General features: G+C 41.5%; 1 protein-coding gene across 1 annotated transcript in view; it reads left to right on the top strand.

The window, feature by feature from the left end:
- LOC117744274 (pro-neuregulin-3, membrane-bound isoform) overlaps positions 1–15185 on the top strand; it is a 287795-nt gene that overhangs the window by 236029 nt on the left and 36581 nt on the right. The window contains exon 4 of the mRNA XM_034552470.1: positions 1309–1311. Coding sequence (XP_034408361.1) covers positions 1309–1311 — 3 coding nt within the window. The remainder of the gene's footprint in view (positions 1–1308; positions 1312–15185) is intronic.

The following is a 15185-nucleotide window of genomic DNA, read 5'->3' as shown; positions in this document are numbered from 1 at the left end:
CGTCCTCTGCACATCTACGTGCTCATTATGTGGATCTTGTATCTGTGGGTTTTGATGCAGGTCCTTAGAAGCCACATCACTGCTGTTTTTGTTGTTGTTTTTTTTTTGGAGAAACAATGCTAATGCATTAATACACACAGTGAAGCAGGACTGCTGCAAAGTAGAACAATAACCACTCCTTAACCAATTCTGAGAAACTGAATTTCGGCATTATATACAGATTAAAATATTGAATATGTTGCAAGATTTCCTGCAAAATACCACAGCTTCCAGGACCATTTAAAATAACATTTCTGACATCTCCAAACAATCTTCTGTCTTTTATGTTTAAGCAACGACAATTATGGTGTTTACTGCATTTCTACCTTACCGCTTCCCGGTAATTTATCCTGATATTACCTCCTTTTCTCTTCTCTTCCCTGCTTTCTCAAATACCCTCTCCCACTCTGGCTAATGTCACTTCTCCCCATTTCTTTATTTCTCCAAAGACATGGGCCTCTCAATGTCATATAGCTGAGGGAAGAACACAAATTGCCTTAACTTCTGTCTTTACAGCTCGCTATCTATGCCATATTAATTTCCCCCGTTCCTCTCAGCTCATTCCAAAACTTATGCGACCTTGTCACTGGGACACTAACAGTGTGGCAGTACAATAGCTTATCTGGGACTTTTCTACCAACAGGGCTCATGCTGTAATGGCACCATTTACCGTACAAGGACAGTACTCTGCCTTTCATTTTCTGATGTAAAAATATAAAAAAAATGGTGGTAATAATCAGACATTTAAATGTCTCATTATGAGTATGCCCTACTTGATTGCAAAGGATGTACGTGCCGTAAATGAGACATGTAGTTCAAATGTTGCAAATGCAACAACACTGTTATCACTTGCTCTATGTTAATACCCTTTACTTTCCAGATCATTAATTAAGTCTCCGTAATGAGGTTTTTAATTTCAAGCAAGTATTGGGGTAATTGTCCTTGTTAGAACAACACTGGTGTTCACTGGCGCCACAAACCCACTGACCTGAACACATCGGTAGCTAAGAACTGAGACCGTTGGTCAAACGTCCGACAGAGAGCATTGCTACTTTAACTGTGGATCATTGTGAATGGATCATGGACAATCCACATTGTCTATGGAAATTCAAAGAGCTCAGTCCAGCGTAGCCATAATCAATTACATTTTCTTTCCTACCGATCCCAGTTTAAGTCATTTAGAATTGGGTCTCTGCCAATAACCGTAATTTTTATGACATTTTTGTTTACTGAGACTACATTCAACAGTAATTATGCCCGTCAGCAGAGTAGGTCGGCTTTAAAAAGATAGATTCTGCACGAGATTTTCATTTGATGATTTCCTATTGTGTGACGTACTGTTGTCAACGCTTTATTTAATGGATGAAATAAGTTTCTAATCGTGCATTTTAGAGTTATGGTTGACCTGAATATGATGCGTGGATCCAACAAACACGGGACTTTTCAACCAGGGGACTGGTGTTCTTGTCCTGAAGTGTTGTTTTGAAAGTGACGTTCATGAAAAGTACTTATTTTAAAAGGGAGCAACGCTAGTTTTGTCTCTTAATGTGCCGCCGACTACGTAATAGGCTGTGAGATCACGTTGGTCCGTACCCAGGGACCCATTTTCTCAAAATGAATCCAAACTTTATGGCTACATGTCCTGGTTTTCTGTGTTTTATGAAAACAAGCTCTAGGATCTGTCGCACCTTCAATGAAAAGCTCAACAACTTCCCATTCAACTCCAGGTGTGAGTTGAGTTTCAACAAGAAATCTTAATTATCTCAAATTTGGCTGGGACTTACCAATGTATTACTTTTTACTATTCCAGCTAACCCTACTATGTTTGTTCCAGCTTTAGCTCATACCACTTTCCCTAATTCATTTCTCATCTTTATTCATCTATTAGCAACGTTCTCTAACTCTCTGACAATTCTCTATCCTATTCATTTTGGTCTGATATTAAGAATTGATCGGCCTACTTTCAGGTTATTCTTCTCACTGGCTTCCATCCTTCTCTCAAACTGCCTTCTTTATTTCAATCAAATTCCGGTTTTCTCTACAACAAAAAACACAATGTCGTTACAGCCCATGGATTTATCTTTTCAGTAACACCACATTTGTCTTTCTTTTTTGTTCCTCCTTTTTAATCTTGCCGCTTTAAAAAGTTGCTAAGTGCAAAGTTGGAAAAGAAGAGAGGAAGATTGTCGCCTCCCTCTTCTTTCCTCACCCCCTCAGATAATCTTGTCACAGCATCATTCTCCTTGACTCCTCTGCTCGCAGCTCATCAAATCCTAATTTCCTGGGTTACCTTTGTGTCTCGTGCTCGAGCTCAGCCCCAGTGTTGACAGCCCTGTTCCCCTTTCCATATTTCCCTCCAGACGGGCCCCGTCTCGCCCCCCATCTGTCTTTCGCTAACCTCCTCCGTGCCGTCCTTTCCTCGACACGCATCTTGTCCAAGCGTCAGACCTCATCCCCTTCTCCCTAGCTCACAGTTCTCTGTCCGAGTCGTCTCCTAAGACGAAGTCAGATGGGCCGAGGCGTGAATTGTGCCAGCTGAAAAGGTTCAGCAGCAGGGCAGACGAACCATGCCAAGGACCTCTGGCACGAAAAGGGCGAGTGTGAGGAGGGGATGGGTGAACGTGGACACATCTTCTGTCTCAGGGTCCCAGAGGAGAGTCATGACTCCAATGGCAATACCAAGAGAATGAGAGGGAGATACAAGGCAGAGAGAGGGAGAGATGTTGCTCCTCGGGACAACATAAGGAGTACTACTCGATAATTTAAGCCAGATGACAGTGTTTTTTTTTTTACAAACTGGTTTTAAAAACAGTATAATAGTAAATAAAAGGCTTGAATAGCAATAATAAAAGGCACGACGTGAATAAAAGCCAGGATGGGTTTCCATAAAGTATTTAAGAAAGGAAAAATAGGGCAGTAGCGAATTAATTAATTGATTCATCATTTCGACAATAGAATATCAGAAAGTCCTGAGATCAAAACCTTTCAGATTTCTTGTTTTTTGTCAGACTAAAAAAAAAGAAGGTCCAGACTACAAATAATTTCATTTCATGATGAAGTTAAAAAAAAAAGAGAAAAAGCTGCAACATTTTCTTTTTGTCTTTGCTCGACAAATACATCGATTTGAACCTTTGAGTGTAGGCCGCTTGTAAACGCGTGCTGTGTAGCACAAGCTGACAGAAAGTAATTTCAAGTTCTAGGTCAGATCCCAACATTTCCATAGATACCAAATATGTCAGGATGGAATCTATGAAAAATACTAAGTCTTGGGTTTAAATATTGAATTTAGTGTAAATATCATAAAGGTCCATATAGGTGTGTGTGATTTTGTCAGTGTGGACTAAGCGGATGATGAACAGCCTTAAAGTTGCATATGGTGGATGAGAGATAATTGAATGCTATAGGCTAAGTTATGTATAGACTAATGTAAAGTGATGTATAGAATAGTTACAGCTGCTTCAGCTTTTAGAAGAGAAATGAAAAAATTGTATACATTTATCTGGCCCAGACTGAAATCTCAAATGAGCAACACACCTGTATCACTTTGAGTCTTTACATAAGTAGGTTTCAAGGCAAAGAAAGTGGGTAGTGTGCACATCTAACCCCACTTACGCAGGTGCAGGACAAAAATCGGTATTCAAAAGGAAAAAAGAAAGGGTTCTCTACGAGGCTCAATGTTACAAGCTCCTAAAGTATTTTTACTGATGCAATGTTTTCACCCACAAGGTCTTCGCTACATGAATGAGGAAGCGTGATGGTCAAAGCGTCGGATGAATACAAGTTATTTTGTAAAGCTCGGAAGATTTACAATACAGTCTCATGGCGGTTTATGAAATGGTCACGAAAGTAGACGAATCGGTTTTCATGGACGGGGACACAAATTGTCTCTTTCTTTTTTTGGAGACATTACGTTACAAAGCGGAAGTTTAGTTTTAGGGTTTAGGTAACGACAACCACCACACCTTGGGGACACACGGTGTCGAAACGCCGGTTTAGAGGTCGAAAGAGTTCCGTTGGTTGGACCCGCCCATCAAAAGTGTTCATTCTTGACTAATACTACGTCACTTAGTCAAGTTACTGCATTTCATTTGTGTGTCTACCACGAAAATGGGATCCTAATTGACTTTCCGTGAGCATTGTTTTTTGACCTACACAAAATGTGAAGATGGACAACGATTAGACCAATAGATTGATTTTCGTGACGAAATTTCCCGAACTGACGCGATAGAAGGCCTAGAAGATTTAACACCTCACTCTGGTGGTGTCCGATGGGTGTGAGCTAGTCAAACCTAAGCAGATTCATAAAGACTCATGTCTAAAATCTTACTTCCAACCCAGAACACAGAAGTTTCGTTCTCAAAAAGCTTCAAAAAGGCTCACCGAGTCTGTCGCCTCACTCGGTTGATGGGATGTTCTGTTTTTTTAATCTGTCAAAGAGCAGCAAATGCATGTTTGCTGCCATCCTTACATACAGCATGTCAAATCTGTTTATTGCAGAATAGTTCAAGCTGCTTTTGTTGTCGAGACATCTCTGGGAGGTTGCTGATTGGCAGTACCCATTCTGAGAGAACTTTCACAGAATTATGCATTATTAATGAGCTAACATAGTCTCTAAATGTATTCTCTTTGAATAGTTGTTTTTCCCCACTACCTCAATCGTATGCTTTACTACTTTCATCATCTGTACAACCCTTCTGCAATTAGTGCATTGGGCAAAAATAATTGAGAAAACAAATTCGACCCTGAACCGAAAGCCTTGGAGCCGAGACAGAAACGTTCACCTACAGTACATATAGCACCTACATATGCATCACATGACACCTCATAGTCACAGAGAGAGAGAGAGATACTGAAATCTGAAGACAAATTTAAACCACGCTTTCTGAGATCGTATTTTAATGCCCGTGTGCAACGCGCAGATGACACTGCGGTAATCATGCAAGTCCAATTTCCCTTCCTGAACACGACGCTGTGTTCCATGTTTCTATCCATAAGATATAACGGAAGCATAAAAATGTGCCATTGCCTAAAGCTTTATGCTTTCATCACAGGCCAGCTGTTGAGTCAAGGGCGACGCGAGTCACCTTGCATCGTGTCATTAAGGTTCCACTGAGCAAGTCGTAGGTTTTGTTTATTCACAACGCGACTACCCCCCCCACCCCCCCCACCCCCGTTCCTGTTTGAGCTTTGAAATGATGCTCACGGTAGAATTTTGTCAGTTTAGTACAAGCAGATCTGTGGTATGAATGAACACAGTAGGAATTAAGTGTCCTTGGGCGAAACCAGGGTGTTGACCTATGAGCCGCAGGGGTGACGCTCTGTATTTGACGCAGACCGGTAGACACTTTTTGAATCTATAAAACCTCAGGCCGCACATCTATTCATGTAGCGCTATCTAGATATATATATATTTTTTTTTTCCATTTAGCAAGGTCATGAGAAAACGGGGCCCCAAGAACATCACGTGGGCGTTGGGTAACAAACCGCGAACTAGTCGAGCAAAGTGCAAAGACGTCAATAACTATCTCGGAGTGTTACATCGAGCAGATGCAGTGCGCTGTACGGGGAGGGAGTCCACGTGATCATTCACCCAATCTAAGACAAGCCGTTGAGATGTGGATTTCAAGGTGTGTGTGTATATATATATATATATGTGGGATTTAGAGCGTGGAAGTGTGGCGCCCACCCTCTGGTCCCCGCAGGTAATCACTATTAGTGCACTCACAGTATGAGGCTGCACATATCTGTAGCTGAATTTGAAGTAGAAGGAAAGAGAGCGTGCGTACCAAATGGCCATGGTTTAGTTTTCTCAAGCGCTCCGGGCACCTTAAGTGCATGTGTGTGGGTGTGTGCCAACGTGTGTGTTGTTTTCCGCGCTCCACATTGTTTCGCATTCATGTTTCTTGCACGGTTGCGTCTCCATCCCGACGTTCTCACGCGGCGGCTGGGAAGGTGAAAAGCCGCGGCGTCTCGGGAGAGACATCTTGTTGCATTCACACCATCTGAAAGAAAAGAGCCGGATTAATGCTCACAAGTACTTGACGTCTCCGGCATCAAGCCGCGGTATCGGCGCTCCTTTCTCATACAGACTTTACTGCGGCAAAGGCAAACATCCAACCGACTAGGATACGGATAAAGAACCTGCAATCGCGAAGCCAGAGGGGGGTCTAAGATGTGAAAGATGTGTGTCTCTCTTTAAAGCCTAACAATCACCAGGAGCAGATTGAAACCTTTTAAATCCTGGATCAAGATTTTGGTATTTTGTTCTCAACAATGTGAGAAATGACATCGCTTGCATCCGATATGAAGCTCCGGGCTGCAGATGCACAGGCTACTTTCAGTGTAATTGGCGTGCGTTTTTCGAGGTGAAGGAAATGGCAACGTTCACTTCTAGACCATTAAAAAACCCACCAAAGATGACGGCGGGTCCCTCTTTTGAAAACCAGACGAAAAGAATGCATCTCAAGACATTTAATAATGTTCATCGTCTCCTTTCTCTCTCGACTTCGTGCATTTGTTTGCGCTCGCGTGCGAGACGCCGCGCAGGGATTACAATAAGTAACATAATCCACAAGCTGCTGTTAAACTCTCAGAAATCAAGACTATAATTACACACAGATTGCAAGTGTGAATTTTAAAAAAAGCACAAGGAAGACTCGCCCTGAGCCTTAATGTACGAAGAGCCAGAGTTAATATAGGAGCTACCGAGTCCGTTTATTACTTACATTGGAGTAATTTCCCTCCAGCTTGAAACTTGATGTGTAAAATATTTAACACAAGAATTCCGTAAAGCTAAATGACACATTATTTTATGATCCCATAACTGCGCGACAGGTCTAATGAAGTGGACCTATTGCTGTTGGGAGCAATAACTTGGGCGAGCGGTTGAAAGTCTTGAGTTGCATAACGTGCATGTAGAAGCAGTCAAAAGGGCCCGTCTTAAGCACCACAGCTGACGCTTACACGCACCAGAGAGAATAGCTGGAGGTGGAGGGTCATGAGAAGACAGACAGGAAATGAAGCGTGAGCAGGGGAGACGGGGACGAGGCAGCTGCCTCTGGAAAGAGGTCTTACTCTGGTGTCTGAGGTGTCCTATCTGGGGTTCTGAGCTCTGTCTTTGTTAGCTGCAATGGGACTCACAGTCTGTAAACACTTTGGTCAACTGGAGACCAATCTCCTTTGTTCAGCCGCTCAGAACAGGGTGGAAACAATTATAGAAACCCGCAGGCCAGAACTAATCCAAAGGTCCGAAAGGGTGGACCTTCATATTTTCGGTCCGTGACGTGCAGAAGTGCTTGTTAACACTGTTATTCCACTGCACGTGGGCACGATCCAGAAAACGTATTAATCAGAGTCTCTCTCACCAGCTTCCCTCCGCACGGGAGTTCCCCTCTAGAGCGAGAGCAAAGGGTCACTTACTGCTGATGAAAACCCAACGCTTCCTGATTGTGCCGCTTCAAAAATTAAAACCTTAATGTGACAAAATAACAGGGGGACTTGTCTAAAAAAGAGAACTGATATGTAATTAAAAGTGCATAGTTAGCCGCTACCCTTCAATAGAACAACTACTAAAACTGCATGGAGGAAGAGGAAGCGGCGAATAGGATTGCAACAGGATTTGCTTTCTTCACGTTTTGGTTGGAGCGTACGGGGTTAAAACACGGCGGTAGATGGCGGCGGTAGATTCTCCGTAAAGCTCCGTCGGCAGCCCGAGCTCCTCCCGAGTTTTCCCCCACAGCCCGGTGGTTGTTGCTTGCCGCATGACAAACCTGACTTCTCCGCGGGCAGACGAGGCGACGTGGGCCTGTTGCCAACAGAGATTTCATATTCACAGCGTGTGTTCGTTCCATTTCCCCTTTCATTGTGGCTCAAACTTCAACCTATGACGAAAGGCGTGCTCTCTTTGGACTGCCGAGAGGCTGCTAGAAGCAGAGTTTTATATATATATATATATATATATATATATATATATATATAAATATATTTGGAACAGGTTTCCTGTTTGGCAGGCTATTTAAAGTTCCCTCTTATCGGGAAGGGACAAAAAGTAGCGGTGTCATTTATACCCAACCTTTCCAGGTGCACGGCGGGGCGTTGGCAAATGTGCTACCGACACCCCTCCCCCGTCAGCTGCTAGCTGAAAACACACGTGTATAAGCAGAGGTTAATTAGCTGCAGGTGCGCCCCCCCCCCCCCCCCACACCTGGCTCAGGCACAGCGACACGGGACGTTAAGAGCGCGCGGGGCTTGTTTAACCGCCTTTCGAGAATCACGGACGTATCACCGAGCGGCGCCGGCGTGGGGTCTAGCTCCTGAAGGGAAGACTGGACGAGGCGCTAACACTTAGCACATATGCGGATGCCCGGGGCGCGTTTCTGTCATCGACTCAATTCATTGAATCAAATTAAATAAAAAATTAAATCAATCAAAATATTAGACTCAAGGTCTATAGCTTGATCAAAGTTAATCAGGTGCGTTGTGCTTTCTGGCTAGCGTTAGCGGTGTCAGTAATAGCTGACTCTCATCCCATCTACAACGACCGAACCCATTCTGCTCTCATCTATTTTTTAAATATATATATATATATATATATATATATATATATATATATATATATATATATATTATTGTCCTCTAAAATTATATCCGCCACCCTCTGCGGGTGAAATCAGTGGAAACGTGCTAAATTGACTACTGCAGTGCAGCTTAATGGATGCTGATTGCCGAGGCCAATTTGCCCTCATCCCGTCTATTGCAACGGGCGGGGGGGGGGGGGGGACGGCGAGCAATCAGGAGGGAGGAGGGAAGGGGAGAACCGAGCGGAAACTCGTATTGATTGCAGCAATTCATCCGACGTGCCCCTCCCCCATCCCCCGTTTTTGGCTTTTCCGAAAATATTTACGCGAGTGGATCGCGAATGCTTTGGATTGAATATCAATAGCGATAGCTTCCTTGTTTTGTTGCACACGGCGTGGCATCGGTTCCTTGGATAGTCCGGCGTCGCCTCCGAGAGAAAACGGATCGAGACTTCTTTTTTTTTTGGGGCCGCGTAAACGGGCCCATAATGGATCCGGAAGGCCCAATTTATAGTGAGGTATGGGGGTCTTGTCAGCTGAGTGCCGAGTGAAGAATATGGGCAATGGGATGCAGATTATCCCAGAGAAGCTTGCGTCCGCCCTCCAGTCACAGGTCATTAATAACTGGGCGGTTTGCTCCCTCTGTTCCTCGATTCTTCATCTGCAGCTTCCAGCTTATGTCACGTTTTTACCTTTTTTTTAATATCAAGGGAGTTCGGGGTTCTTTACTTGTGCTGGTTAGTGCAGCGTGTAAATATATATATATATATATATATATACGTTTACTGGTCAGACACGTGAAGCATTTCAGTGTTTCTCTTTTATTTTAATAAGTATTTGCGTTTATTGTAAATTGCGTTGCGAATGCATTATTCAAGAAGCCCGTTTGTGATTAGAATATTTAGTGCTTTGTAGAAAAGGATTTATCGTAAAAAATGTTCCAGACAAAGTGGAAATTATGTAAATATGTCTCACATCAAACTACATTTGTACCCAATGCACAGGGATTTTCAGCCTCAAATGTGACAATTAAAATGTGTTTATTGCTGAAAGACAGTGTCTCCTCCTTCACTCCCTAACTACATTACTCATATTACAGATTGAAGTAGCAGTTCGTGAACCCAGAAAACTGCTAAAAATGAACAAAGAAAGTTGTTTTTAATTTGTTTTTTTCTTCTATGAATCGCGTACTATTTTTATACTAGATGATGAATGTGAAAACAAATTAAATGTAAAAAATTGAGTTAGTTATTATTTCAACTTTATAAAAACTGCAGTGTTGTTGCAAAGCAGACCAATCAGCAGCAGTATGGTATACAGGGAGCAAGATTTAAGTACTATAGTTTAATAACCGACGGGGGGGGGGGGGGGGGGGGGGGGGTGTAAATCTATAAAAGAATTATTTGCCCACATACATATTTAAATGATAAATAATTAAAAACATACAATGAAATGAATAATATCTTATTTTCTTTCATATTTCTTCACACGGATAGATACAAATGATTTCTGGGTAATATGTATGTCGAGCCTCTATATGATCATGTGACCTAAATAAACCTATTTTAACCCAAAGGATGTAATGTCCCGTTCGATGTCATGTGATATATTCGCAGGCTAAAAGTGTGATGTCATTAATACTTTTTTTAGCCGTTTATTTCAGAGCTCAGAAGGCGTTAACCTCTTTATAGAAGTGCGTAAAAATGTGTTAACTGCTCAGAAATATTTGCATCTTACTCGTTTTCTTTTTTTTTTTAAAAGTACATCATGACATCATTTAATAAAAATCCAACCGTGTGTGTGTGTTTACAGCGTGTATTGAAACGTATAATCACATTAAATTAGCTTTTAGTTTTAGCACTCAACAACTTCACAACAACTTCTTAGCTGAAATCATCATATTACGAAGAGCGTTTAGTATTCAATAGCACGATGAAATGAATGTTTTGTGCAATAAAGTCTGCTTCACATAGATGCATTAAACTTTGTCCGGGATCGTTGATTCAAGCAACATAATAAAACTATATGATATGGTCACAAATATCACAATGTTGGCTTGAAACAAACATTATTTCAGCAACTTCTTGCTGCAAGGTAGGGCAACAAAATATGGTTGTTGCTGCCTTGCGTCATTTTATTTGAATGCGTTTATTTATTCTGTTGCCGTACCTTCAGTATGACTACTCTTTATTCGGATATATATGTGTGTGTGTGTGTGTGTGTGTGTGTGTGTGTGTGTGTGTGCGGGCTCTAACACAACCGTAGCAATTTAAGCAACTGTCCCATCCAATGACAGCCCTCCCAATACCGGCGCCGCTGAGTTTAACGATCATGACAACGTGCCATGAGCGCAGGTGTAAAACGTGCTAATGGCCGGCAGACCTGTGTGATGGAGCGGTGGGATGAGAGAGGCTCAGTGGACCAAAATGACTCCAGATTGCCTCGTCCAAATTGCTTATTAATGCTCCTTTTTCTAAAGCTCTTCTAGAGGATGGTGTCGTGGTCCGTTTTCGTCTCTGTGCAGATAGAAGCGTCCAGAGTGTCAGAAGATTTCGGCTCCTTTTAAACTTCTACTTATATTACATTCAAAAAAACGTGACATTTGGTGTCCGCATTTAACCCATCCTTACCAATGGAGGAGCAGTGGGCTGCCAGGGAGCAACCGGGGGTTCAGTCTCTTACTCAAGGGCACTTCAACATGCAGATGAGGAGACAAGGCATCGAACCGTCTACCCATGAGCCTCTTCTCATCTTTTTAATGCTTCTTACTGCTTATTGATTCACATTTTTCTCTATTTCTTACCATTCACCAATAGCATGTATTATTACTAACAGCACTTTACAATGTGGAACAGAGATATACTATATATATATATATATATATATATATATATACACACACATATGTGTAGATATATTCCTATATAGCTACACATATCTACACACATATATATATATTTATATAAATATATCTCTATATCTGTATGTGTGTATGTATATATATATATATATATATATATATATATATATATATATATATATATATATATATATACACACACACATATATATGTGTGTGTATGTAGATATAGAGATATACATAAATACATACATATACATATGTTATTCGTTGTCTATTAAGATTGTTGGTAAAGAGTCATTTTTTCGTTTTGGATGTAAAACAGAAACATAGTAAGTACGTAGGTGAAGATTTATTTTTATTAAAGCACTTCAAAACAATAGTTTAAAAGCATTTCGAACGCTTAATCTCGTATTTTCCATCATATGTTTTTAAATTATGCAATGGCTTTGACAAGAAAACCTTGAAAGAGTACAAAAACATGAATTAAATGAATTAATCGGTCCATAAAATATACGCTGATAACATAACTCAAAAAATTACAACAGAAAAACAACTGCCCCTCATCTCCAGTCAGCCCCCCTGCCCTCGTTCCTCCGCCTCCCTTCCCCTAGATAAGGCCGACCTCATCGCACCGCGTATCCTTCCGCCCCCCTCGGCTCGGCCCAAAATGGGAGACGGGGTGTCCGGGTACATTAAGGCACGCTGCTTTGCCTTTGCACCACCTTTGCTCCGCTCCGGGGGGCCTGCAGTCATTAATCCTCCGGGAACAAGAGAACCGATCAAGGATCACTGCTCGGGGGTTTGCACGGCCGTAATAAACCGCACTGCACGAACAGGAACAAGAGTCCTTTATGGCTTTTGGAGATAAAAATAACTCCGGCTATCCCCAAATTACCTTTCTTGCACCACCTCTGGATTTACGATTTGACTGCTTGGGTTGAGGACACGATGTAAATATGTACATCTTCCGATTGATATAACTATGAAATTGTTTGCTTCAGGGTTCCGGCACCTTTACTTTTGTTTTGAAGGAGGGAGTTATTTTTTCGTCTCTCAACTAATCATTAGTGGCGTACAGTGGAGCCATCCTGTCGCTCTGTTTGCTAGGAGCACACATCAGATGCAGAAATATCTTTAATGTTCATGTCCACTGTGCAGCTCGGCTGGTTAACCGCCGCGTTTCGATGAACTCCCTCACCGCCACGCCGTCATTGGCTGAGGGATACGCCGCCACACGGGCCCGAAGGCTCTTTGCCGACGCCAGAGAACAGGAAAGAAAAGAGATTATAGGGGATATCAAGGAAAAAAGAGTCTGCGCGGATACAAATAGCTCATAAGTGACGCGCAGAATACTTTAAATAGTGTTTTGACCTTCAACCTACAGATGTTTTGATCTCATCTGCACGATTTTTTAAACCCACCTACGAAATCTGAGACGGTTTCAAGCCCGCGAGCTGAACACCGGACCGATTTTAAAGTCACTGGCAGAATCAGAGGAGGCGGAATTGGTTATTTATGTGGCACTTTGACTTTAGACTTGGTAAAGAAATAAGAGAGCGCGTCTCAAGCTCGACTTGACTTAACAACATGACGCGTTGCCCTGCTGAGTCAAGGGTTGCCCTCTGTCTGCCGGTCTCCATCCAGCCTCTCTCTCTCTCTCTCTTCTGTCTCTCTGTGTCAGTCCTCCTTCAGGCGCCGCTTACTAAAACTCATCTCATCACTTACCAGAACTACCTAACCTCCATTTTGACATGGAGAGAGAGAAAGAGAGAGAGAGAGAGTCATGTTTATTAATGCCAAGTCTTTTCAGCTTCTCCTTCCAGCTGCCGTATCCACTTTCTTCACCTGCTAAACTTTTCCTGTCTGCTGTCTGGCGCTCAGCATCTAAAAAAAAATGATTAAAAAAAAGCCGGTTTACCAGAATTTGTTTTGCTAAAAAAACAAACTAAAAAAAAACAGCTTCCATCTGCTGCTGGAAAACGAGTCTGACGAGGGCGTCGGGCCAGAACTGTGCAGAACATGTGTCACCAAAAGCAAGCAACTTAAATAGTCTAAAATAACTTTGATAATTACCACCTTCTCCAATCAGTTTTTCATTAAAAGGTGTGTGTGTGTGTGTGTTTTCTCTCTCGCCATAATCCGCCATCTTCATTCCGTTGCTTTTGGGTACAGTTCACTCTTCCCATACCTCCAACCCCCCCGTCTCGCACTCGTTCATCCAAAGCCTGCCGGAGAACGACCCCTCCTCTTCGTATCCTTCCTTCCTTCCTTCCTTCCTTCCTGCCTTCCTGCCTTCCTCCTGGTTTCCAGAGGCATCTGTGATTCACTGGCTGACCTTCCTGCTACATTCGTCGAGTCAATTTCTTCTCTACATTTAAATTTTCAATTTGCATCCAGTCGGTCAGACGTGTACTTAAAAAAACCAAAAGTGTCCTGTCACAATTTCTGCTCATGTCTGTGATGTATAATAAACATATTTAATGTGTTACAATCTGCATGTAGCACAGGATGATTAAAGCACTCGTAAATATATTCATAGCACACAAAGGATTTAATGCTGACTTGTAAAGGTCAAGTATCATCAACTCTTCATGAATGCTGGATACTCACTGACAATTTGTTTTGCGCGGATCATCGTGTATTATAATACACGTATATGTTGTAATATGTTATAATGCATTGTAACCACTGTCATAATGGTCATTGTTTGTTTTATAAGTAAAGTGAAAAACAAATAAATCTATGCTAGAACGCACAAAACATTGCAAAATGTGTTCACTAGCAAATAATGGCCTAAAAGTAATTTATAATGCATTATTAACAGTGATTATAATGTATTATAACTATTGGAATTAAAACACACTATGATCATTGCTAAAAAGGTGAACAGCAAGTCCTTACAAAAAGCTTTATAATGTGTTGTGATTATTTTTATACAGTATTATGAATATATGTAATTAACTCTAATTATACAGTGCTTTAAGCAGATTAAAACATACTTTAAGTATGTTTAAAATGCGTTATATATCGCAAGTGTTACTGACTGTAGCCCCTGTAGGATGCTGATTAAGTCCTTAAACTCAGAAGACATTATGGATGTTTTAATGTCGTGATTTAACTTCCTGAACCTTCCTGAATGCTACGAGGTTGTATTTAAACCAACATTATCAGCGTGTAAATTCAGTTTTAACGGTGTGTAATACTGATGAATTACAGAGCGGGGAGCAGCAATGTACATGCTGACCAAAGGGCATACAATATATAAAATAAATGAATTCATCATTTTCATTACCCTGTTATGAAATGAATTGAACTCACAGAGCTTTCGAGATATCCTCAAAACCTTTTTTTTACTTTTTAACTTGTATTGTGACAAACCTGCTCACCAAGACAGTTACACAATCCATTTTTAATAACAAGGGGTCGATCATTAGTTTTTCTTTGATTCACGGTGATTATTGCATAACCCGATACCCAACCAAGCCTGAATAACGCTCGGTTGCAGAATATCGTGTGTGTTGGAGTCAGAGTTGAGTCAAAGGATATCAAACTCCTTTTTGTTGCATTGACTTTCTACATTCACACAGAGAGAAATGAAATGCATCACTCTTCTTTAACACGAGCTTCAATACATCCATCTCACATTATGCTTTTCGGAATAAAAAAGGACGCATGTTATGCTCTTTTCCAAAGAAAACCCTCTTGCT

Source organism: Cyclopterus lumpus, chromosome 15 (genome assembly GCF_009769545.1).
Source record: "Cyclopterus lumpus isolate fCycLum1 chromosome 15, fCycLum1.pri, whole genome shotgun sequence".
NCBI classification, from domain to species: Eukaryota; Metazoa; Chordata; class Actinopteri; order Perciformes; family Cyclopteridae; genus Cyclopterus; species Cyclopterus lumpus.
This window is presented reverse-complemented; position numbering and strand designations above follow the sequence as displayed.